The following is a 24,786-nucleotide window of genomic DNA, read 5'->3' as shown; positions in this document are numbered from 1 at the left end:
TAGAGCATCAGTTTTCATTCTTCTGGTTGTATTTTGAAGGGATGGGAGACTCTGCTTCTTGCATTTTTTACACACAAAGATGTTACCATTTTTCTTTGCATTTATGGTTTTATTTTTCTGCTGATTATTCATCCTTGCCTATGTGATACTTGATTGTATGCACACAGGAATAAGGCTAATAGGGTGTTCATTGATGGTAGCATCAGTAGGAGATTTAGCACAATGGCACCTTTCTCCATAATAAGGAACTGGGTTTACCTAGAAGTCTTAAGGTGTTTTTTTTGTCTACATGGCATAGATGAAGTCCTCTCTTTATGAAGTCTTTCAGATGGCGTGGAGCTGATGGTAACAGCTGACTTTTTTTTTTTTGAGGCTGTTTTGACACTGTGGTGCCGATTGTTACTACATTTCCAAATGTTCTGTTTTTAAACGTGTGTGATACATCTGGGTATTCCCATCAACCATTGGAGTCTGGCAAGGTAGCTTAGCATGGAGGAGAAAGGAGCTAGTATAAGTTTCTGCACAGTGAATGTAATAAAAATTAAAAGCAGTACTGTTCTCTCTTTTTGTATTCAACGGTATCTTTTCATCTGAATAGATGCTGAATGTCTGTGTTAGTCAGACACTCAAAACTTCACAGAATTTCACTGTCATCTTCACTGTAGGTTAGAAGATGAAGCTAAAATGAGTAGAGAGGGCAGGAAAGGGAAGGGAGTGTTCCATTTTATATTTGCTTTGATTTGTGATTTCATGTCTGTATATTCAATTGCTGGCACCACAGAACAAATCAAGCCCTTACAAGGGTTATTTAGTTTCCTCACTGATTAAAACGAATAAACCATTTTTAGCTTTGAGCCTGGAATTCATCAAACTGTTGAAATTTATGTCATAATTGTAAGGGGCCTTTGGGAATTGCCAGTCTGCTTTCAAGCAACGCTAATTCTGGCTTGATGTAGTTCATTTTAAGGTGCTAAATTCTATCTTGAGAAGCTGACTGAAAATGTTGGAGTTCTAAACTTTCAAGTTAAGAAATATACTTAGGTAAACAGTAAAATGTTATCTGTGTCCTTGTTTGGACTATCCAGAGTTTGCAGAGTTTTAGTCTAATTTAATTCTGTGTTGTTAAAAATAGTTAATTGTACATTCCTGTTCTTTGCCTTCCCCCAAACTAGACTTGATTTGATATTTAAGTGTCATATTGTAGGCAGTGTTACTGCGTCTAGTCTTTTACTGGGTGTAATTGTGGGCTATATACTACTTGCAGACTATGACCTGGTTGGTATTATCTTTATTTGAAAATTCTTATCTGTGTCATCTACAATGAAATATTATGTCCATATTAGACTTGATTGCAGCTCCAGTTGAATGTATGTTGAACTTTGAACACTTTTTTTTTTTTCCTTGCTATTAAATTGTAATAAGTGTCTCTTATTTGTAGAACAACAACAACCTGGATGCCTGTTGTCGAGCCCTCGCACAAGAGAGCAACAAATACTTATACATGGAGTACCATAGCCCTGATGACACCAGAATGAATAGAAATAGCCTTTTGCACATTAATCTGGGTATTCATCCTCATACCAGCTATCATGCAGGGGATGGAGCTCAACTTAATGGTGGTCGTACACTGGTACATAGTTCAAGTGATGGACATATTGATCCACAACGCACAGCAGGTAAACAGCTGATTTGCTTAGTTCAAGAACCACATTCTGCTCCCGCTGTTGTGGCAGCTTCTCCTAATTACAATCCATTTTTCATGAATGACCAGAATAGAAATGCAGCTACTCCTCCTCCACAGCCACCTCCACAGCCATCTTCCATACAACCAGGAATGAACACGTCTGCTATGCAAGGCCCTCCTCCCACGTTTATGCACATACCTCGGTACAGTACAAATCCCATTACTGTTACAGTATCACAAAACCTCCCCTCTGGACAGAGTGTACCCAGAGCTCTACAAATTCTTCCACAGATTCCAAGCAATCTTTATGGGACTCCTGGCTCTATTTATATTAGACAAACATCTCAAAGTTCTTCAGGACGACAGACTCCTCAGAATACACCGTGGCATTCATCGCCACAGGGCCCAGTTCCACATTATACTCCCCGTCCTCTACCTGTGTATCCACATCAACAGAACTACCAACCTTCTCAGTATTCTCCTAAACAACCCCAGATCCCTCAATCAGCCTTTAGATCACCACCGGCATCCCAGTGCCCCTCTCCCTTTGGCTCTCCTCAACACCAGGTTCAGCCTCAGCTGAGTCATCAGAGTTCGCATGTTTTTATGCCTCCTAGTCCTTCAAATGTCCCTCCTCATCCATATCAGCAAGCATCGCAGACTTTTCAAAAGCAAGGCAGTCACTCTGTGTCGTATCTTCCTCCTTTTGCTGGACCTAGTTTATCCAAAGGTTCCATGAATAAAATAGAAATTACAGTTGAACCACCACAAAGACCTGGGACTGCAATGAACAGAAGTCCTTCACCGATAAGTAATCAACCATCTCAACGAAACCAGCACCCACTGTATGCAGCCACTACTCCTCCTTCAAGCTCTCCATCAAGAGGTATGTCGGGTCAACCCAAACCTCCATTTAGTGTTAATCCAGTATATATTACCTACACTCAACCAACTGGACCTACAGGTGCACCAACACAGTCTCCTCGGGTAATGGTATCTCAGCCAAACCCAACTATTTTTAAAATCACAGTAGGTCGAGCACCGACTGAGAATCTTTTAAATTTAGTGGACCAAGAAGAGCGTACTGCAGCACCAGAACCTATTCAGCCTATTTCTGTAATCCCAGGATCTGGAGGAGAAAAAGGAAGCCATAAGTATCAGAGAAGTTCTAGTTCTGGATCGGATGACTATGCTTACACTCAAGGTAATTGTTCTACTCTGCGCATTGTTTTCTGTGAAATGCATTTTCAGCTTGATTTTTGCCTCTTACTAAGTGGGAAATACTGAACCAATGCAGAGAAAAACACAAATCACAACAAAAATAATCTATAATCAGCTTATGTTCTGTTTTTAAAAAAATGGTACCAAGTATTGATCTGATGCATAAAGAAATTCTGAAGCTTGGTAAATTGCTATGCTTTTGACAAAATAGGTTTCCTTAAGAGAATGTTACGGCTGACATATGCCACATGTCTGGTTCGTAACTTCTGCACTGAAAAACTATGTTATAGTTTTATTATTTATTACATAGTTTATATATTTTTGTTTGTTTGAAGAACTTTGCAGCACATAGATTTGTTTGGTACTGCGTCCATCATAAAAGGTGAAACACAAACTTCTGTAAGGAATTTTAATCCAATTTATCTGGTTTAGGTTGAAGAGTATGAAATGAAAGAGGAAGAATTGCAATTAAAATTACTTCTCAGGACAAAACAAATCATTTTTTTTAATGGACATGTAATTGTTTTGATGAACTTCTTGCACTTAGAAATCTCAAAGAAAAGCTAAGCAGACAGGCTTTAGGATGTGTATTCTGCTGCATAGGGACAAAGTGTAGTTAGCTTTAATGCCATATATAGATAAAGAATTCAAGAAAAGTAGTTGAAAATAAGCAGTAATAAAACTTAACCTTTAGCTGAAAGCCACTTTTCTCAAGGTAACTTGCTTTTGAGATTTGAAACATTTAAAATGGTATTAAATGAATCAGACTGCAAGCATTCAAACCAATCAGTTGGGTTAATGACACAGTGATTATCAGCAACAAATATTTGAAGAATGCTTTGTTTCTAAATCTGTGTTTGAAAAAGAATCTATTCCTATATTGCTCCTTCTAGCCTTCTCAATTTGGGAGATCTGAAGCAATGCATAAAATCTGGTGCTTTAGTTGTTGATTTGTTTTTTTGCTTTGTGCCTGTTGAGCTATTTTATCTTAGCAGAGCTGTCCTGTACCTGGTTAGACCCAATTAGAAGTGTTACTTAGAGAAAACACTGGTAGCTCTGTACCTCATAGTTTGTATGCTTTCTTTGGTAATTTTTCTGTTGCAACTTCATTGAAGGCAGTCAATTGTGTAAGAAAACTGTAAGTAGCTTCATGTAATTGAAGGTAAAAAATGTTCTGAAATACAGAGATCTGTTTTTTACTTCTGAAGCTTTAGTCTAGATTTCTGTATTTTGTAAAAACAATGAGATTTGCTGGTATGTACTCTTTGGGCTGTCTGCTTTTGTGGTAATGCCACTGCCAGGTTTTCATTAGCGTTTGGTGTTGATGCACTGTGAACTCTTAATAGAAATAAACTGTAGAAGAATAAGCATTATACTTTTTGCTACCACAAAGAGGCTTAGAGAGGACTATCCTTGAAAGCTTACTATAGGGAACAAGACTTAATTTCCTTCTGAATATGAACCATTGTGAAAACAGTTACCAAAGAACAGTTCTGGTGTCTGTTCCTCCAGTGTTTCTTTGCAGCAGGAGTCAAGTTTGATCAGTTGTATCAAGGCATCATGCCACTCTATGAAATGCATATCACTACTGAATTGGAAAAGTCACGGAAAAACAGGATTTCATTCTGACATTGGCAAATCATACAGCTGATACCTGTTTTTCTTTTTGTATCTGTTATCTCTCGAACTCTCTTTTGAATGACTGACATACATTTGACTTCAAGGAGATGATGATTTTGTTCAGTAATTTTGGAGCATGTGTTATAAAAATATCTGATGTTATGCTTCAAGATTTAGTTTATTCTTTGAATTGGTGGATCCATACAAGTCAAAAGTAAGGTGCTGTTGTTTTGCAGAGTACTGACATCTGATAAAAGTACTGTTGTTTTTTGCCCCTGCTTTTTTATCCTCCTCTAGTAAGCTGCATCCATACTATTGCTTATTTTTTATTTTTTTATTTCTTGTTTTTTCCCCCTAATATGCAAGTATTTTTTTTTTTTAATTTGCTTGGATAGAAGTGAAGAAAAGGACAAATGCTGGCTGGTACATAATATGAAATAGTGTTTGTCAGATTCTGCGGTGTCTTCGTGTAATGAATGAGATTGCTGAAAGATTGTTACTTTACTAGCCTGCTGGTCTGAATACTGGCAGCAAATTGATCTTATTTTTCTTTGTTTTGGTAGGCTTTCATCAGGTAAAAATACATGGATCAGAAAGTGCTAATCACAATAATTAACTTAGCCAATTTTGCATCATGATGGAATGCTGAGAAATATTTTCCTGCAAAATAATGAATATCATTTTCGAGGTAGTAAAAATTTGTTTATTTCAGCAGAGAGAGATGAAAGGGCAGCAAATTGCAGAATTAACGACTTTGAAGGACCTGAGCTCTTCCCCAGCTATGGTTTTTTGTTTGTTTCCCCTTCAGGATTCACATGTCTAGTCTCTTTAATTGACATTCTGTAGTTCTGCCTTTGAGCAGTGGTGAACTTGTAGTATTGAGAAATTTTGTACACTTTTTAAAGCTAAAAATACTTAAAAAAATATTATTGTATGATCTGTAAAAAAAAAAAAAAAAAAAAATCAGCTATTGAGGACTGCTATTTGGCTGGTGTCTTAAGGCTACTCTGTCAGACACTGCTGAACACTGGCTATGAAGTGTGTGTTATCTTCTGATCTTACATCTGGTATTTAGTTTTCTGTCAGTATAGTATTAACATAACTAGATTGCTGTTTCATCCCTGAGAAGCTGTCTCCTTGTACAGGTGCCTTTCTATTTTTGAGAAGAGAAAGACCAAAAAAAGAAGCGTTGACCAAAATGGTAATATCAACTTCAAGTTACTAAAATGAATTTTTATTCTGGAAGAATCTTGTCCAAACCTGTAGTTCATTTGGCATGAAAGCATCTTCACACTGGTATTTGGTTGCATGTTTATGATCACATTATCTTTTTTTTTCCAGAAAGGTCACTTGTGAATATTATATATAAACTAGAAGTTCAGTGTTCCAAGTTGTTTTTTTTTTTTTTAATGTTACTATTTCTTCCATGTGGAAAATTAGCCTTGCTATTACATCAACGAGCAAGGATGGAGAGATTAGCAAAGGAACTGAAGCTTGAGAAAGAAGAGCTTGAACGCCTGAAAGCTGAAGTCAATGGTATGGAGCATGATCTAATGCAGAGGCGACTTCGAAGAGTTAGCTGTACAACTGCAATTCCAACAGTAAGCAATTTGTTAGTATTTTAATTCAAGGTACAAATTTATTTCTTATCCTTTCATAAGCTAACGTATAAGATACTCCCAAAATCTTCAATATTTGGAAATGGTTTTTCTGTAAGTTCTTGGCTTGTAGGAAACCAGTTCTGATGATTTAAAAAATCTGTGTCTGGCTTTTTCAGGTTTCACAACAGAATTTCTGAGAATCGTTTGTGTGCTTTTTTGGGCCATGGAACAGTTATTTACTTTCTTAACAACCTATGGAAGTGTACATCCAAATCTGTTATTATAGAGTCTGAGCCGTATCCAGCTTGACATAGCAGAGCTTCATGGTTGTTTTTTCTTTTTTAAACAGTATTTCACTGTATCAAGGTATTTTGCTGTTTGGGTAGCTGCATCTCTTAGACATTCCATTTCCCATTTGGCATGTGCGTGATGTGCCAAGTAACGGTTCAGTAGTGGTGTTGACTGAAATAGCTGCTACCTCACTCCTCTTTTGCTCTGTTATTTCTTCCTATCTCTGTGACTTCTAACTACTAGTGGCTCTAGCCCAGACGTCTGTATGACTCTGATAAGAGAGCTCATCTGACTGAAAAATAGCTTTCAGTGTATGCAGTTGTTAGCCAAATCACTTCAGTCTTGTTCACTGTGCTCTCATAAACAATGCAGACAGATGTAGGCAGGAAAGCATACTATGCTTGAGTAACAGGCTGCTAGCTGCTGAAGTATGTAGCTGCTGTATGTCTCATCTGTCTTGGATATTCAGAGAGGTATCTATCGGGTATGGTGCAGGCAGGATTACAGAAGACACTGTCTGAGCATGCAGAAATGAGGTTAGGGAAACCAAAGCCCAGCCTGCCCAGAATTGAATCTGGCCAGGGGTGTCAAAGATCAGAAGTTTAAGTGAATTGCAGTTGATACTCCTTTTCCAGATACTTGTGGTGTAAACTGATGTAGCAAATCATCATTTTATATGGATTTTTGTAAGGTGTGTGATTATTTTAGACTTGTGTCCACAAGACTAGTGTTTTACAAATGGATTTTAGTATTGTTCATTTTCTTTGGATTGGTTGGTTTGCTTCTCTTTTCTTATCACCTCTTCAAATGCCAGTAGGAGAATGTTTCTTGAAGAAAAAAATTGAGTGGCAGGGAGGGGTCGACGGTATAATCTTGGTTGTTCTGTTCAATGCCTTCTCTATACTCAGTTTCCAATAAAGCTGTTCACATAGATATAGCAATGTTATTTATACATTGGATAAGTTGCTGACTCTCCTACAATTGCTGTGGTTATTTCTTCCTAGCCTGAGGAAATGACCAAATTGAGAAGCCTCAACAGACAGCTCCAGATAAATGTTGACTGTACACTGAAAGAAGTTGACCTCCTTCAGTCCAGAGGTACAGAACTGATAATTTTTGAGAAACATAATTTAAATATGGTGTATATTTAAATAAGGTTATCCTTGGACTCTTTAATTAAAATAGAACTTTGTATTTTTATTTATTTATTTTCCGGTAACCTGGTAAACTTGAATTGCAAATTTTTCTGTTGGCCGGATTTAATTACATTCCCAACTAAACAGTGATTTTGTCAAGAGTGAATCTAAAAATAATCCTTACTTAGTGAAGGCTCTTTACTTAATTTGTTTTCTTTACATCTGGTAAAGTGATACAAATCAGAAATACTGGTGGCTGCCAGGAAGTTGGCAATTCTGTTTAGGTATTTAAAATTCTTTCTGTGACCAAAACTTGACATAAATACAGTCAAATAGAACAAAAATGCACAGACCTCCTTTTTTTTTTCTCCTCTCTTTTTAACTAAGACTATCATACAGAAGATTTGAGATTTCCCAGGTTTTTAAAACATTGCAGAATGTTGAACAGGAGTTGATTGTTCAGTATGGAATGAGCTAAAAATTAGTAGAATCAACACAAAACTGAAGATATGTGACAAAGGGGAAAAGGCTGAAATAAAGTGTAATAGTGAAAAGATGTGTAAAATCTGAAGACTGTAGATATTCATGTCACTGGTTAGGCGTGTAAGTGACATTTACCTTATGCTTTCATATTTATCTTTTCTGACAGGCAACTTTGATCCGAAAGCCACGTGTAACTTCTATGATAACATAGAGCCTGGTCCTGTTGTGCCACCAAAGCCATATAAAAAGGGTAGGCAAAAAAAAAACAAACATAAACTTGCCCTATCTGCATTCAGAAATGTGTTTTAATTTTTCTTCTTTGTATAAAACAAACCATACCTTGTTTATATAACTGCAGTCATCAGGCAGGTTGTTTCCATTGTGAGTTTTGTTACTGTGTTTGTGAAGACTGATATTCACTATTAGAAAAGACATTGTAAGTACACAAACTCTAGCTTTAGCTAGAGGTTCCTAATTACATTTTTTTATACTTTTTAGATTAAAACTTCTACACGAGGAGTTCTTTCTAGCTGACTTCTAATACATGCTGTAGGATTTAATAGTTTAACTCCTTAAAATTTGCATTTTTACTTTTATTTAATTTTCCTGGCTATGCTTTAACTTCATGTTTAGAATATGAGTTTCACAGTAGTAGCCCTGAAGTTTGTGCTTTTTAGTGCAGCAAAGAGCTTCACATAATTTAAGGACTGTGATGAAGTAAGTTTTCGTACATGGGTCTGCAGTGTCCCACTTACACAGGTTCATTATTGGTCTCAGAAATTTTCTGTACTGTTTGAATAGCATATCAAATTTCTATCTAGCTTAGGACTTGAATTTTATGTGCACACAGGAGCTACATGTTTAGTCTTAGTTTTGTGGAGATTCAATCAGTACATCAGTGATTCAACTCACACTAAGTAGACACCTAGTGGCTGCATAGCTCAGTAGCACTCGAGGTGAGTGTATGCAGAGGTGGTTTTGGAGCAGAATCCTACCTTTTGTTTCAGTTATATTTTGCTCAGTGTTTTTCTGCTTTTGTTTTTTTTTCTAAATTAGTTCTTGAAATCTGTTGAAAGAATTAATTTCAAGTGTTAGCAAATGATTTTATATGCCTTATATTACCGCCAAAACAGCTTATCCAGGATGCTGTGCTCTGTGCTCTTTTCTCTGAAAATGTTGTGTGATGAGCTTATAATACAGTCTTCTCCTAATGCAAGTAGTGTGTACTAAAATTACTAGTGGAAAAACTTACTTTTCTGATACAGTAGTTATGTACTGTGCTTGAAAATCCAAATTTTATTTTTAATAATAATGATAACAGTAAATAATCTAGTTGCAAGTAAGCACTCCTTTCCCTGTATCTTCCAAACCAAATATTTTTCCCTTTCATGTTTTAAAATGCCTGTGGAAATTTAAAAGATAGGCCTAGAACTACTGCTCACCTGTATATCAGCTTAAAAAAAAAAATAATAAAAAATTGGGATATGGTCCCTGTACAAGTGCTAGTGCACAGTAAAGACAGGTGGAGCATTAGGTGAGCAGTGACACAAAAGCAGCTACTTGAATTCATGTTAAATTGCAGTAACCATGTGATTGATTCTAGGTACTTAGTGATGTTTAGCAAGATGCTCTTAATTACACTAGTCTATTTAATTTATTCTAAGCAAAATAATGTGCAGGATTTGCATGAAATGCATGATTTTACTGACAATTAGAAACAGCATTATGTGATATTTGTATGACTTAAGACTAGCTTCGAGGATTTGCCTGTCAACGTGACAGAGATGTGTGTTAGGGTCAGTATTTTGTATTTTGAGCTCAGCTTTTAATGTAGATCTGCCAAGTTCATTTCTCTCCTAGAAAAATGCATTTCCTTAATACTCAGTTATTAAGGTATAGATATACAGAGTTCTACTCTGAGCTTCAGGGTGGCTAGTTAACGAGAATGAAGGCTTGTGCCTGCGCAACTTGCTTGCTTAGCAAGAATCTGTTTAGGCCACACTGCTAATGTGATTATACTGTATCTGGACTGGATATTTAAGCAAGGAAGATACTTTTTTTTTTTTTTTTTTCTTCTTCTTTCCTCTTTAAGTATGTCTTTGAAAACAAACTTAGGTGTTATTTGCACTAACATTATTGTCAACCATCTGTTAGATTTCTGAGCAGTACATATTGATCAGTGTTTGTGTTTTGAACCACAAATCGCTGTTTTGTTTTGTTTTGTTTTTAGCAACATAAGTTGATTTTGTTTGTTTTAAATCTGTTGATTTCTTTTTAGCAGATGGATATCTTAACCTTTACCTTCTAAGTAATTCTAACATTGTTAGATTAATATTAATGTTTTGTAAAATGTTGGGTTTTCCCATCTTAGAAAGTTTGGTCATTTTTTCACCTGAGATATCCTGAGGTCTTGGAGAGTTGGTAGGGTACATCTTGGTTCCTTCCATGGGTTACAATCTAATGCATAATCATACATGTATTAATATGTACTGATGTTTATGAATGAAAACAGATTTAAGTACTGCTTAGTACATGCACATGGCTGCTGGTAAGCTGTAAGAGAGCCATTTGGCCTTTTCAAGGATCTACTTGGTGGAATCCTGTGGGATAAGGCCTTGGAGTCCAAGAAACCTAGTTTAACGTTCAATTATCACCTCTCCCAAATTCATGAGCGATGCTTTCCAATAAAGAGGAATTCAAGCAAAATTGCCTGGAGGCCTGCCTGAGTGAGCAAGGAGCTAGCCAAACTCACACACAAAATGTTTTCATTCAGAGGATGGAAGCAAGGACTGGTAACCATGGAGGAATAGAGACACTGTCAGAGCCTCTAGGGATGAAGTTAGTGAAGCTAAAGCCCAGATGGAATTGAATTTGACCAGGGATGCCAAGGGCAACAAGAAGGGCTTCTGCATGTACTTGATAGAATGAATGCTTTTGATTGGAAGGGAACTTAAATATTGTCTAGCTCCAAACTTATGTCATGGCCAGGGGCTTCTTGCACTAGACCAGATTGCTCAAGGTCCCATCCAATCTGGCCTTGGAAAAGTCTACATCAGTGACAGAAGGAAGACTGTGGGAAATACGGACTCTCCTGAATGAAATAAGAGAACCAATTACAGAAGATGGGGAAAATGCTGAGGTACTGAATGTGCTCTGTGTCTCAGTCTTTACCAGCAAGACCAGCATTCAAGAATGCCAGGCTGCAGAGACCGGGAGGAAAGGCTGGAGCAATGAAGCATGTACTGTTGATGGAATGGGCCAGGTCACAGAGTACTTAAGCATGCTAAACATTCATAAGTGATAAAATTCACCAGTTTATTTGATTGTGAGGCTGCTCTGTATGATCTTTGATGGATCGTGGCAACTTGTAAAAGTGCCCAACAAGTGGGGGAAGACAAATGTCATTCCTGTCTTCGTGAGGGAAAAGAAGGAAGACCCAGGGAACTACAGGCCTCAATTCTTGAGGAGGTGATGGAAAAACTCATCTTGGAGACCCTTTTCAGGCTCTTGAAAGACAAGAAAATAATCAGAAGTAGTTAGCGTGGATTTACTAAGGGGAAGTGATGCCTGTCCAATCTGATAAGCTTCTGTAATACCATGACTAGCCTGATAGGTGATGTGAGAGCAGTGAATATTGTCTTCCTGGATTTAATAAGGCCTTTTGCAATGCCCCCCCCATAACATACTCAAAATAGAGTAGCTGATGAAGTACGGGCTGGCTGGGGAAATAGTGGAGTAGATTGAAAACTAGCTAAAGGGCCAGGGCAAGAGGCTGGTTATCAGTTCCAGCAATGTGCCCATGGCTCTAAGAAAGCTAACAGTACTCTTGGCTGTATTAGACAAAGTTTTACCAGCAAGTCAAGACAGATGATCCTTCACCTCTACTCAGCATTAATGAAGTTGTACCTGGAGTGCTGGGACCAGTTGTAGACTCCCCAGTAGAAGAGAAACTTAAAAATACTAGGAGTGCAATGTAAGACTGCATATTATCAAAGGACTGGAGCACCTGTCCTGCAAGGAGAGGTAGACACAGCTGAGTTTGTTCAGCACGGAGAAGAGGAGGCTCAGGAGGATCTCAATGTGTGTAAATACCCGAAAGGAGGGTGCAAAGAAAGCGGAGCTAGGCTTAATGGTGCCAAGACAAGAGGCAGTGTTCCATCTAAACATTAGGAAACAGTTTGTCACTGTGACTGAATACTGGCATAGATTGCGCAGAGAGAGGCTGTGGAGTCTCCTTCCTCAAAAGTCTTCAAAAGCTGCCTGGACATGGTCTTGAGCAACCTGTTCTAGATGTCCATTCTTGAGCACAGGGTTGGACCAGATGATGTCTAGAGTTCCCTTCCAGACTCAACTGCTCTGTGATTCTGTGAATAAAGAGCAATCACCCTGTTTTGATGTAGGCCTGTCATTTTATCAGGCGGGTTGGACTCAATGCTCTCTTGAGGTCCCTTCTAACCCCCACGATTCTGTGATTCTTCCTCCTGGATAAATGCTAGAAAATACATAGAAAGTATATTGTTTGTCAAGCTATTTGAAGGAACTGATTTTAAAGTCATCTTTCACTTTGGATAAAAGTAAGATTATTGGAATTTAAAATGTGGTAGGAGATTTATATAGATATCGGGTCATTCTTAACAGGATGATATTGGAGTGCTAGTAAGAAATTTAGTCTATTATGTTTTCAGCTATTAAAGCTTCAGCAGTATCTGGGGCCTAACAGAAATGACTTGTTTTTGTTTTTAATTTAGTATGGTTAAAGTGACTCTTTACAGAAGTAAAATACTTAAACCATTTTGTGAAATTTGATTATTTTAGATGTGCTATATGAAAAAAAAAAAAAAAAGTGTTGTCTATGTAGAAAAATTACCCATCCCCCTTCTCTTCTAAAATAAGAAAAAATAATTTTCCCCTTTTTTTTTCTTTTTTTTAGAACATCCAAACAATTCCAAACAGACTGCACGGACTCAGCCAAGAGATGAAGACTTTGAAGGAGCTCCATGGAATTGTGATAGCTGCACCTTTCTAAATCACCCAGCACTAAATCGCTGTGAGCAGTGTGAAATGCCACGATACACTTGAAAATCAAGAAGGGGCTTCATTGGGTTGAAAACAGGCTCTCAAGCCAACAGCTGTAGGAGAAGGAAACATGGGGAACCTTTCAGTCCATTTGCCCAGCCTTTGCTAGTCTCCAATCTTCATAGTGCAAAGGGGTGGGGGAAATGTGTTAAGATGTTTCTGCTTTGTGACACACTAAGAAAGAAATAAAGGTGAAATTCTTTCTTATCCTATTACAGTGAGCAAAGCAGAAAACAAAACCTGAAAATGTAAAAGGATTAATTTCAGGAGGAATGTATGCAGGAAAGCAAATAACTACTGGTGTTTAGTCCTGTGGTTGCAGTTACTGCTTAGTAGCTCTTAAAAAAAAAAAATAATAATAATAATAATTAAAAAAAAAATCAAGTTATAGGACTCTTAGTAATGGTGTGAAATGTTACACTGATCACAAAAAACTGAAGAGCCAGAGTTAATTTAACCTGGCTTTACAGCTAGCTGGAAAACAAAGGCTCCCTGTGCTTCTAGATTGTAAGCTAATGAAAAAGAAGACAGGTAAATGCAAACATAAATTTTTCAATGTATAGAAAGAGAAGGGTAAAAAAAAAGACATAAAAATACCCCTCTCCTTGTTGTGTTTTTTTTTGTTTTGTTTTTTTTTTTTTTGTAATTGCTGCTTCTTTCAGGGTAATTTATGTCTACAAAAAATTACTGTTTGAAATAGTTACCTAAGGTGACTAAACGAGATACTGTGTGAGTGTTACAGAGAGTTCAAATCAGAGGTAATTTTTTACAATCCCTTTTGCTTGTACAGTGCTCACCTGGCTGTGTCAACACTGGTAATAAACAAAGAATGAATTCTACCATATTATGAATGAAAATGCTACTGCATGCTTTCATTAGACCATTGTGTTTAAAAGCGAAAAGTATGCTTTTATATACAACAATTTTGTAAGACTGTGTTGTAGCAGCACAGTGACATGCCAAACACAGACTACTCCAGATTTGGTTTCAATGACTTGAGCTCAGCCATGATGATGTATGAGAAGTGTTTGTACCCAGTTTCTTAGGCTTTTTCAGCTTCCAATCTATGAAGAATTCATGATGTTTACAGCACAGAAGGTACCTTCTGTCCCAGTTCAAAGTTAGCTGAAAAATTAATTAATCAATTAGCTCTTCAGTTCAGGTTTATTTGCACATTGTTAATAAACCAGCCTGTATAAAGTAGCAGATGGCGGATCTTGAAAAAAAAAAATTACACACTGCATTCTTTTTATTTTGATCAGGAAATACTTGCCGTAGGTTGAATCACACAAGACTTGCAGCTGAAAATCATACTGGTACTTTCATGCATACGATCTACTGTATTATAAAGGTGATCTTCAATTTGTCTGAATGCTTCAGATTGCTGTAATAAAGCACTCATTATTTTTGGAATTGAACTTGGTTTTGGGCAGCTGAATTGATTGTGTTTCAAAACTGCGACTGAATAGGATGTTTTGTGTACCGTTCAGAAGCTAGAAGAGTGCTTTGGAGTTTTTATGGTGTAACTTCTTCAAGAATCAGAGATGAAACCAAGCATGTCAACAGAATTCTGGTAATTGACTTCACAACTGTGAGGCAAAACATGCTAGCTGAACCTCACCAGGAGAGATTCAAACTATTTAATTGTAAATTCTTCATGGCAATCCTATCCATGTGATTAATTACCACAATTAATTTGATGTGTGATAACATTTTAAACTGTGGTAGGACAATCATGTCTGAATCCTTATTTAAAAGCAGGCAGCACTTGTAACAGGCGAGTGGAGGAAAATTTATCTTGACTTGCTCAATTTGGTGTCTTCTCTCCCCGCAGTTTATAAAGATGATGGTAAAAAAATAAACTGTGACCTTACATGAGGAACCAGTATTTGGCATTTTTCAGTATGTTCTTGCACTAATTAAATCTTCAGCATAATTTTAAATAAGCTAAAAGAACTCCAGCAATCAGTGTGCACTGCTGATGAGCAAAACAAAGTCAAAGGCATCAGAGATAGTTTCTCTCTGCTCCCTTCTTCTCTTTTATGCTACATGAGGAGCTCATCACGTGAGGGGGAATCAATGTCCAAATAAAGTTAGAAAACAACTATTAATTGTGTTCATGTAAATGGACATGTTGACAGTACTGATAACGAGAAAACAGATGAGCAGAAGCATTATATCTAGGATAAGCAATACCACTGCTGTTACTGACTGTATAATGAATTACTCAGAACAATACCAGTAACTTCATGACTTTTCTATCATGATGCCTTTGCCTTTGTATTACTTCAGTTTTCTATTCATTTGTACTTCTGTTGAAATTCCAGAAGCATTTGTTTGCTGGAATACAAAATGACAGCAATTAAAATGGCAGTCAGCAAATGAGAGTAGGTGTTGTGCATCATTATGGTTGTCATTTTCAGACAGAGTAGATGCTACTTTTGGTTAAAAATAAAAATGCGTGCAGCCCAGTAATTCCCTGAACTGAAATAACTATAAGTGCACAGTGTCTGGTGTTAACAGAGACGTCTTAAGTCTTAGCCATAGCTGCACCAGAAGGAAAAGAAGGCTGCTTTGACACCAAGATACTTTTTGGAAGACTGAGTGAGTGCCATTAAAATGCAAGTGAATTCCATTGTACCAACAGTTTTATTCCAGTCATTTACTTCTCTCATTTGTTGTTTGTACAAAAAAAAAAACCAAAAAGAAAACAAAATGAAACAAACCCCTCCATTGTTTTCCTTTACTTGTAAATGCCCTTGCAGGGACGTTAATAGTGAAAACTTTACATGGTGCTTAAATATTTTTGATTTCTTAGAATGTAAATTGTATTTTGAATGATGATTCATTTTCCTTCTGAAAGCAGGTGATGCAGGTGATTTCACACCCGAAATGAATTGTAGATCATGCCAAAAAAAAAAAAGAAGGTTGGTTTGTGTAATATTTATTGAATGCACATAAAACCCTGATGTTGGCTGGCATATAAAAATGCACTGTATTGTATAAAACTTCTGTGTGTGTGTGTGAATGGTGGGATGCTGATGCCATTGTGTTAATGCACTACTTGTTTTTTCTTTGTTTTCCTTCATGACAGAGTTCTCCCTCAAACATGTTACTAGATTGATAGAGTTTGTAACTGACTGGGACATTTGAATATTCAAAGTGATTTCATTGTTCACTGAAATTTTATAAAGCTAATTTTATATTTACTGTGCTATTAAGATGAAATCCCTATAAGTATAGAATACTACTGTAGTTCCTTAAAAGTTTATTTAGAGTGGGGCTTGTGGAAAATGATTCAGAGTATAGTAAACCAAAAACAAACAAAAAAGAATTCTGAACTTTCAGTCTACTTTTAATTTGATGTAATTATTAGTCTTGTTTGGCTGAAGAGGAAAGGGGTGGGAAGTCAAGCAAAAGGAAGTACTTTGTAAAATGTAGTCTTAGATCAGATTGAACTGTGTATCTGTGTGTCTGTGGTATGTGTGTGTTCCTCTTGAAACCTGGGAGGTGTGGTGAAAAGGTGTAATAATTCTTAAAAGAGCTGGTCTCAGTACTATGTTATGCTACTAAGTCACATTTTTAAAAATACCCCTTTGGTTACCTTATCTCTCCCAGTTATACATCTCTCATTTCAATTTCCAAATACTTTCACATTTTAAATCGATTGTAAAAACCCTTTGAAACTGAAATAAAAATACTTGAGTTGAAATGGAGACAAGAAAAAATGAAAACAAAAACGAATGTTTTTTTTTAAAAAAAAAAGAATGTGAGAATATTGTCATCGGGATGATAGTTAGTGTTTAAAATTCAATGATACACCCTAGAATGTGAAAATGACTATCCTAACAAAGAAGTGGACCGTTGGACATAAGCAATTCATCAGCTTCTTTGGCACAATAGAACTTACGTGCTCTATACTACGACTCTCCATCCCGTGAAGAAAGAAGACGTGCACAACTACACATCTCATAGTCAGTACTGTTTCTATGTGCTGCTGCATTTGTTTTGTTTCAAAATGTCAGCGTTATTTGAAGCTGGCCATGACTGAATTTTGCCACATTCTTCAGTTTCGGGCTTTCATTGCTGTTTATGTCCATCAATATTAATGCGACTATTTTCTTGGATTTGAATAATCATAAGTCGGTGGAGTTAATGCAATATTATAATCCTGGACTTTCAGTACCTTTGAAACAATTTTAAAAAATTGTGTTCTTGGAATTTATTTATTTATGGTGGCACCAGTGTATCTAATCCATATTTCCTGCTGTGTGAAACCCTGTTAAATTTTTTTCATTAAAACAAGAAGACATGATCTTGTTTAATCCTGTATATATGGTGTCTACATTCTAGATTTGTGTATGCTGTGAATGAACTTATTACTAAGAGATGAAATTGTATAAAGGCATTCAGAGGCTATGCATGCATGGTACCTCCAGAAAGTGCATACTCCAAGTTGCAGATTCCTGCAAAATAAATTAATAAAACTAAGCAAACATCACATCCTGCATTTGTTCTTGTATATAATAGGGAAGATTAAAAAATACAGCCTTTTTGCTTTCATCATCAAATTGTCTCTAGTCTTCTGCTTGATCCCGCAGCTGTGGCAAATTTCTTTCAGGGGGTGGGGATTTTCTTCTTGTGGTCAACGTGATTCTCATGAGGCAATGGCTGAATATTGAACTGAGATTCAAATCCTGTTTCTCTGAATATCAGGTTGTCCTAGCAGGTGTCCCACTGAGATGGTGAGTATGCTGTGCAGTTAATGGTGTAGAAACAGGGCTCAGCATGTTCTGTGTTGGTAACTTTTTTCTTATTTCTGAATGGAACATTGTTATTGGAGAATAGCTTTGTACACCTACAGCAGCTTTAGTTTGCAGTTTTGATTACAGGCATTCTGGCTTATCCTCGGCAGTACGGAGTATACGGTAACAAAAGTCTGTCTTCAGCTACAGTCTCTAAGACAGAGGCTTTGTGGCAGAGCGGAGAAGTTGAGTAGCATAAAAAAGAATTGTCTGCATACCAATTTATTAGTATGTACTCTTAATAACCTTGATGGTAACAGTTCACTGTACCATAAAGCTTGAAAGCTCTATAGCTGTATTACAGCTGTATTTTTATTCACGTTACGATTTCAGTCATAAAACACATTCTGATCTAACAAAACCACTTTTACATGTAATTTATTGTCAACAAGTGTGTAAGAATGTAGTTGTGCATTCCTTTTGCTAAACTGAATTCTGTATAAATTCCAGGTTAGGTTTGTATTTGAATCAAGCATTCAATTCTTTCATTTTAGAAATCGCTGCAATTGAAAGATTCTTTTTTTTATTATTTATTTGGAAGTAGGCTTTAAAATGTTAAGGTTCCTTTTAAAGTATGCTGTATTAACAGAGAGAAGTCCAAACTGAAAGGCATACATCTAACAACAACATCTAACAACAGACTGTGACAGCTCGTTTTTTTCCACTGAAGTATCTTTATCTTTACATAAAGCTGTTTGTGTCATTCATAAACATTGCTTGGTTTTGACCTGTGAAGTTTAGAGAGACAATTTCTACTGTTACGTGGTACATCTTCCAGGAATTACATTCCAGTTCTTCTAACTTGTCAAGGTGATCCATAGTGCTGGGTAAGTACTTTTTTTTTTCTTTGTACGTGGAGGTTGGTGGCCCTGCATGTGGCAGGGGGGTTGGAGATTCATGATCCTTGAGGTCCCTTCCAACCCTGGCCATTCTGTGATTCTGTGTAATTTGCACACTGTAGTTGTCAGTACACTGTTTAGAAGGAGGAAGCTTGGATGAACAGTTTCATCTAACAACTGGTCTCAAATGAAAATACATGAAATGGGTTGGCTAAAACTTTGTAGAAACCCTGTGAAGTTGTTTGAGAAGGGGCTATGCTAATTTTTAGATTGATAGTAAAAAATGCTCTTGCAGAAGTGCCATTGATTTTACACCATATTCTTCCTTGGAAACAGTAGTTGTTCATCAAAACACTCTGTAGATAATTTATTTCCAGATAATCTATTTTGCAACTTAAAACATTTGAGATACTTGGCAATTTCTCAAATTCAGCTTTGAAGATTTTGACAGTTTAATTATCCCTTATTTTCACACCATAATGACCTTGTTGATGTCAGCAAAGTCTACCTTGATAGGTTTGCTTTTAGAAACAAGTAAATACATGACTGCTTTTAGAAACAAAGCCAAAAGCTCTTTAAAACTTGCAGTACAGGTGACGCTTGATTTTTGATTAAAAGCTCAGTGGTTTTCAAAAGTGTTTTGAGAAAAGTTGAGGGATGCGGGTGGGTGTTTCTTTGTGTATGTATTGCTGTTACCAATATGCTGTTAACAATTGGTACCAAATTCTGATGTGAAGTTGCAAAGGTGTGGGATAGCAGTCCCTGCAGCTGCTGCTGGCTGATTTGGCTGAAATGACATACACGGTGCCTTTGGGAAGCATTGAGCAGCCATGTATGTAGGTCACTCCAGAAGTAATACCTCCGTCCAAACTAGAAGAAAGAGCACCATAGCACAGTTTGACAGAGCAAATTCAGACAGAGCTACAAAACGCTTTGCTTCCTCACCCTTGAAGAAGGGACAGTTTTGGAGCTGCCTGGGAGTCAAGGACTTGGATCAGCCAAAGCTGCCCTACGTCAAGGCATAAATCACAGCCTGGGGAATGTTCATCATAAGCTTTCATGGCCTCATTTACTGATTTGTTCTGAAGTGTCCTGAACCAGCCTTGCAAATTGCTGGTATTAGGGAATATTAGGGAATATACCTCCCCTTAAATTTTCTTCTCTAATTATGAGTCCATTCAATTCATTCTTAGCAAAGCTGAAGTTACCTTTGGCAGTAATGTAAATGTACAGTGTGCTTGGGAGAGTGCCTCACTGCTAATGAGAGCGACTCTGCCTGAGGTCTGGATCCATGGGTTTGTAGCCCTCTAACCCATCCTGCATGCAGGGGATAACACTCAAACTTGAGACAGATGCATAGCTTTAGAGTAAGCAAAGTCTTTATGATGTATCTTTATGATGATTTGTGAGTTCTTTCCTCTAAATAGATGTCTGTATAGACTTTGCTTTCATCAGGATGAGCAGCTGTTCAGTGAAAGGCATCGGTCATCTTTTGTCACCACAGGCATGGAGGCCTTACTGATTGGTTTAGTCGCTGCTCCAGTTGTTCTTAAGCCAAATGGATATTCTTGTTCTTTCCTTTTTTCTTTTTTATTATGACCAATAATGGAATATGACCATGATTCTGTTGCTGATCATGAACTTTTACAAACTGAAAACTCAAAGCTATTGTGCGTTGGTAATAAGTTACCTCAACAGGCTGGAATGGTGAGCCCAGGTGAACCTGATGAGGTTCAACACGGCAAAGTGCAAGGTTTTGCACTTGGGCCAGAGGAATCCCAGGCATCCATACAGACTGGAAGGAGCAGTCCTTGAGAGGAGCCCTGTGGAGAAGGACCTGGGGGTCCTGATGGATGAAAAACTGAACATGAGCCAGCAGTGCGCTCTTGCAGCTCAGAAAGCAAATGGCATCCTAGGCTCCATCAGAAGAGGGGTGGCCAGTAGGGACAGGGAGGTGATTGTCCCCATCTACTCTGCTCGTGTGAGGCCCCATCTACAGCGCTGCGTCCAGGTGTGGAGCCCCCAGTACAAGAAAGACTGGGAGCTGTTGGAGAGGGTCCAGAGGAGAGCCACAAAGATGATCAGGGGGCTAGAGCACCTCCTCTATGAAGACAGGCTGAGGAGCTGGGCTTGTTCAGCCTGGAGAAAAGAAGGCTGTGGGGTGTCCTCATTGCAGGCTTTCAGTACCTAAAGGGAGCCTACAGACAGGAAGGGAGTCAACTCTTTGAAAGGGTAGATAATGGCAGGACAAGGGGAAATGGTTTGAAGTTGAAGGAGGGAAGATTTAGATTGGATGTCAGGGGGAAGTCCTTTACAGAGAGAGTGGTGAGGTGCTGGAACAGGCTGCCCAGAGAGGTTGTGGATGCCCCGTCCTTGGAGGATGCCCCAGGTTGGATGAGGCCCTGGGCAGCCTGGTCTGGTATTAAATGGGGAGGTTGGTGGCCCTGCATGTGTTGAGGGGTTGGAGTTTAATGATCCTTGAGGTCCCTTCCAACCCTGGCTGTTCTGTGATTCTATAAGTGTACACTGATACTCTTTGCAGTTACTGATACCTCAGGTCACTGTTGTACCACACAGAACGATCAAGAAAAATAAGTTACAAACCCACAAGGCAAATCCTTATAAGTATGTTTTTGAAACTTGCTTCAGGCTTTTCCATTACTTAAGTGAAACTATTTGAGAAGCAGACTGACTGGCTGTGCTGTAGCCTTTGTAAAGAGCTCAGATCAATGCTACTGGTAAGAATTGGCATCGTAGGTACAACACTAGCTGCCAAACAAAATTTGCTTATCTTGTAGAACTGACATTAAATACATAAAATAATGTGTATTTTAAAAAACAAACTAATGATCTTGTCGCAATTTGATTAAATAGAATTCTGTGTAATCTGCCTGCACAATGTCATCATCTATTTGTTCATGCATTAATTTACAGTATTAAAACAGACAACCATCAGATTTTTCAAGAGACTGATAACAAGAACCTTTTTATGTTATATTGTAGCAATAATGAGCTTACCAAACATGATGCTATGTTCATAGCAGTGTTCCATCATGTTTTCCTGACTCACTGCCCTCTAGTTCTACTCCAAGCTGAAATATATCCTTTGACGAAGCAGTTTCCCCAGGTATTTGATGGTTCCTTGACTGATCTTGTTTTCTGGATTTCGAAAATCTTCCAAATTTCCACTTTTCAAGTCTGTAACACTTCTTAGTGCAAATGATCACCTTGTGAGCAATACTTCTGTAACTGAAGCAGATTGGGAAGAGAAACAGTCCAGCTAGATTAACTGTGAACTTCTGTTGCCCTTATCTGCTAACTCTGCATTTGAGCACTTAACAGCTGCACGCATACAGGATTTGTCATGAAGAATACTCTTCACCATTGAAATGTTATGCTTGTGACATTATTCCATCGGTGGTAATGCTTGAGGCAGCTTGTAGTTTTGTGCATAAGCATCTATCTGGATGAGCATCTATCTTCTCATCTAGGTCATGTGTGGTTCCCTCTCCCAATTAAATCCCTTAGAAAAGCAGAGTAGTTTAGCAGCATCACTGTGCTTTTTTTTTGACTGTATCCTTCTTAGGTGGCTAGTGAGTTCCTTGGTTTGAAAGATTCCATTCTTCAATCAGTGAGAATGTGGTGCAAACTTCTGGCATTTAAGATTCTTTACAGTATCTATTACTTTTTTTCTAATAAATCCTTAGTAGGAATTCTGTTTTTGTGAGGTTGTTTCAAACACCAGCTGCATGTTTTCAATAAAGAATTGAGAATCATGGTACAGAATTGTTTGAGTTGGAAGAGACCCTTAAAGATTACTGGTCCAAGTCCCCTTGCAGTGAACAGGGACACCTACAGCTACATCAGGCTGCCCGGAGCTCCCTCCAGCCTGGCCTTGAATGTCTCCAGGGTAAGGGCTTCTACCACCTCTTTGGGAAACCTGTGCCAGTGCCTCACCACCCTTACCGTTATAAAAACAACCTTTTCCTTATATCTAATCTCAATCTCTTTTCTTTTAGTTTGAAACCATTTTTCCTTGCCCTGTCACCGCAGACCCTCATAAATAGTCTGTCCCCTTTCTTCTTATAGCCCCCTTTTAATACTGAATAGCGGCTCTCAGGTCTCTCCAGAGCCTACTCCAGGCTGAACAGCCCCAGTTCTTTCAGCCTGTCCTCATACAAGAGTTGTTCCATCCCTTTGATCATTTTTGTGGCCGTCATCTGGATGCACTCCAACAGGTCCATGTCTCTCCTGTACTGAGGACTCCGCATCTGGATGTAGTAATCCAGGTGATGCCTCACTAGTACAGAGTAGAGGGGCAGGATCACCTCCCTTACCTCCTGGCCATGCTTCTTTGGACGCAGCTCAGAGTACAGAGGGCTCACTGCTGGTTCGTGTCCAGCTTGCCTTCCACCAGCACTCTTAGGTTCTTTTTGACAGGTCTGTGCTCCATCTTTACATCCCCCAACTTATAGTGGGGATTGCCACAATCCAGGTGCAAGACCACACTTAGATTTGCTGAACCTCATGAGGTTTACCTGGGCCCACGGCTCAAGCCTGTCTAGGTCTCTTGACCTGAGAGCCAGGGTGCCTGCACCCATCAGAAAGGATGCAGAAACACTGACTGAACTTCTAGGCAAATGTGCAGCTGTCCTGGCCTCCTGCTGCAGAGTGTCTGAGCCTTTCATGGGCAGATCTGGGGCATGGAAGCACTGCACCTCATCTCTGCCAGGCTGTGGGTCTGGCAGCCCCAGGGGGCTGCTGGTAACAAAGCAGTGAAAATGCACATCAGAAGATACAGTACCTCAGGAAGAGCACTGCAAATAAAACTTGGGAAAGAGGCATAATGATAACATTGACCACAGAGTAATAGCACAACATTACATTAAATATGGCTAAGCTATTTAAGTGTATTCTGGTTGTGACAGAAATTACCTAACCACCAAAGGAGGAAATACAGATGTTTTCATGAACAATAAAAATCACCAAGGGTGTGAAATTCCCACATGCTGTTGCCTGGCTTTGAAAATGAAACTGGGTTTATTGCAGCAGTGAATGTGGGGAATATAAATGTTTCCTAGTGGTTTCCAAAGCTGTTCATTAAAGCTGGAAGTGAAAGATAACTGTGTTGCTCTTTCTCTGGTTCACAAATTCTGCTGACATCAAATTTGTTCAGTGAGAGAAACCACTTTGAAAGAAGTTCTCTATCCAGGGACCTGTGTCTTACCCCAAGGAAATAACTTATTGTCTCCTGTTTTATATGACAACACGCACGCACACAAACACACACACACAAAGTTTTCAACAAATGTACATCTAAAGGTATACGAAAAACATAATCCTAACTCTTCAGTCATAACAGCAAATAACATGCTGAACACTTCATGCAAGTGCATTTAAAATTCTCTCTTTTCATTGTTTTCCCAAATTCTGGGAGTAGAGAGGTAGAGGTTCCGTTTCTTCAGTGACCAGAGTCATCATTGTGGTGGTGTCAGAGAGAAAGGGCCAATATAGGACCTTTCACAAGAGATGGTTAACGCGCCCAAGTCTGTGATTCACATATGAATTCAGCTACCTCAAAGCTCATCATACTTTTAATGTTACATCTCCCTGATGTATTTCTTTTTCTTTTTGACGTCAAGACTTTGTGCTTAACTTCTTATTAAAAACACACCTCTCAAAAAGAAGAGCAAGGAGCCTACAGGAAAGCTGGGGAGGGACTCTCTTCAGAGAATGTAGCAACAAGGAGTAATGACTTTAAGTTAAAAAATAGTAGATTTGGATTAAATACAAGGAGAAAAATCTTTCCTCAGTGGGCAGTGAGGCACTGGTACAGCTGCTCAGAGAAGCTGTGGTGCCCCATCTCTGAAGGCGCTCAAGGCCAGGTTGGATGGGGCCCTGAGCAGCCTGAGCTGGTGGGGGGCAGCCCTGCCCATGGCAGGGGTTGGGATAGGTGGGCTTTGAGGTCCCTTTCAACCCAAACCATTCTATGAATGTTCCTTATATTATGGAAGAAATGGTTTTGTTTTT

At 38.3% G+C, this 24,786-nt stretch overlaps 1 protein-coding gene across 4 annotated transcripts in view; it reads left to right on the top strand.

The window, feature by feature from the left end:
- TAB3 (TGF-beta activated kinase 1 (MAP3K7) binding protein 3) overlaps positions 1–17,613 on the top strand; it is a 42,132-nt gene extending 24,519 nt beyond the window's left edge. The window contains exons 3-8 of one of the 4 annotated variants that reach the window (XM_042867194.1): positions 1,439–2,570; positions 2,811–2,888; positions 5,966–6,126; positions 7,422–7,515; positions 8,203–8,286; positions 12,967–17,613. In XM_042867194.1, coding sequence (XP_042723128.1) covers positions 1,439–2,570; positions 2,811–2,888; positions 5,966–6,126; positions 7,422–7,515; positions 8,203–8,286; positions 12,967–13,115 — 1,698 coding nt within the window. In that variant the 3' untranslated portion in view covers positions 13,116–17,613. Of the gene's footprint in view, positions 1–1,438; positions 2,889–5,965; positions 6,127–7,421; positions 7,516–8,202; positions 8,287–12,966 lie in introns of all 4 variants that reach the window. The other 3 variants (XM_042867193.1, XM_042867192.1, XM_042867191.1) reach the window with 3 other exon arrangements.
- Positions 17,614–24,786: the final 7,173 nt, after the last annotated feature.

This window comes from Lagopus leucura, unplaced genomic scaffold (genome assembly GCF_019238085.1).
Source record: "Lagopus leucura isolate 7727_CA_CO unplaced genomic scaffold, USGS_WTPT01 Super-Scaffold_100001, whole genome shotgun sequence".
Classification (NCBI taxonomy): domain Eukaryota; kingdom Metazoa; phylum Chordata; class Aves; order Galliformes; family Phasianidae; genus Lagopus; species Lagopus leucura.
This window is presented reverse-complemented; position numbering and strand designations above follow the sequence as displayed.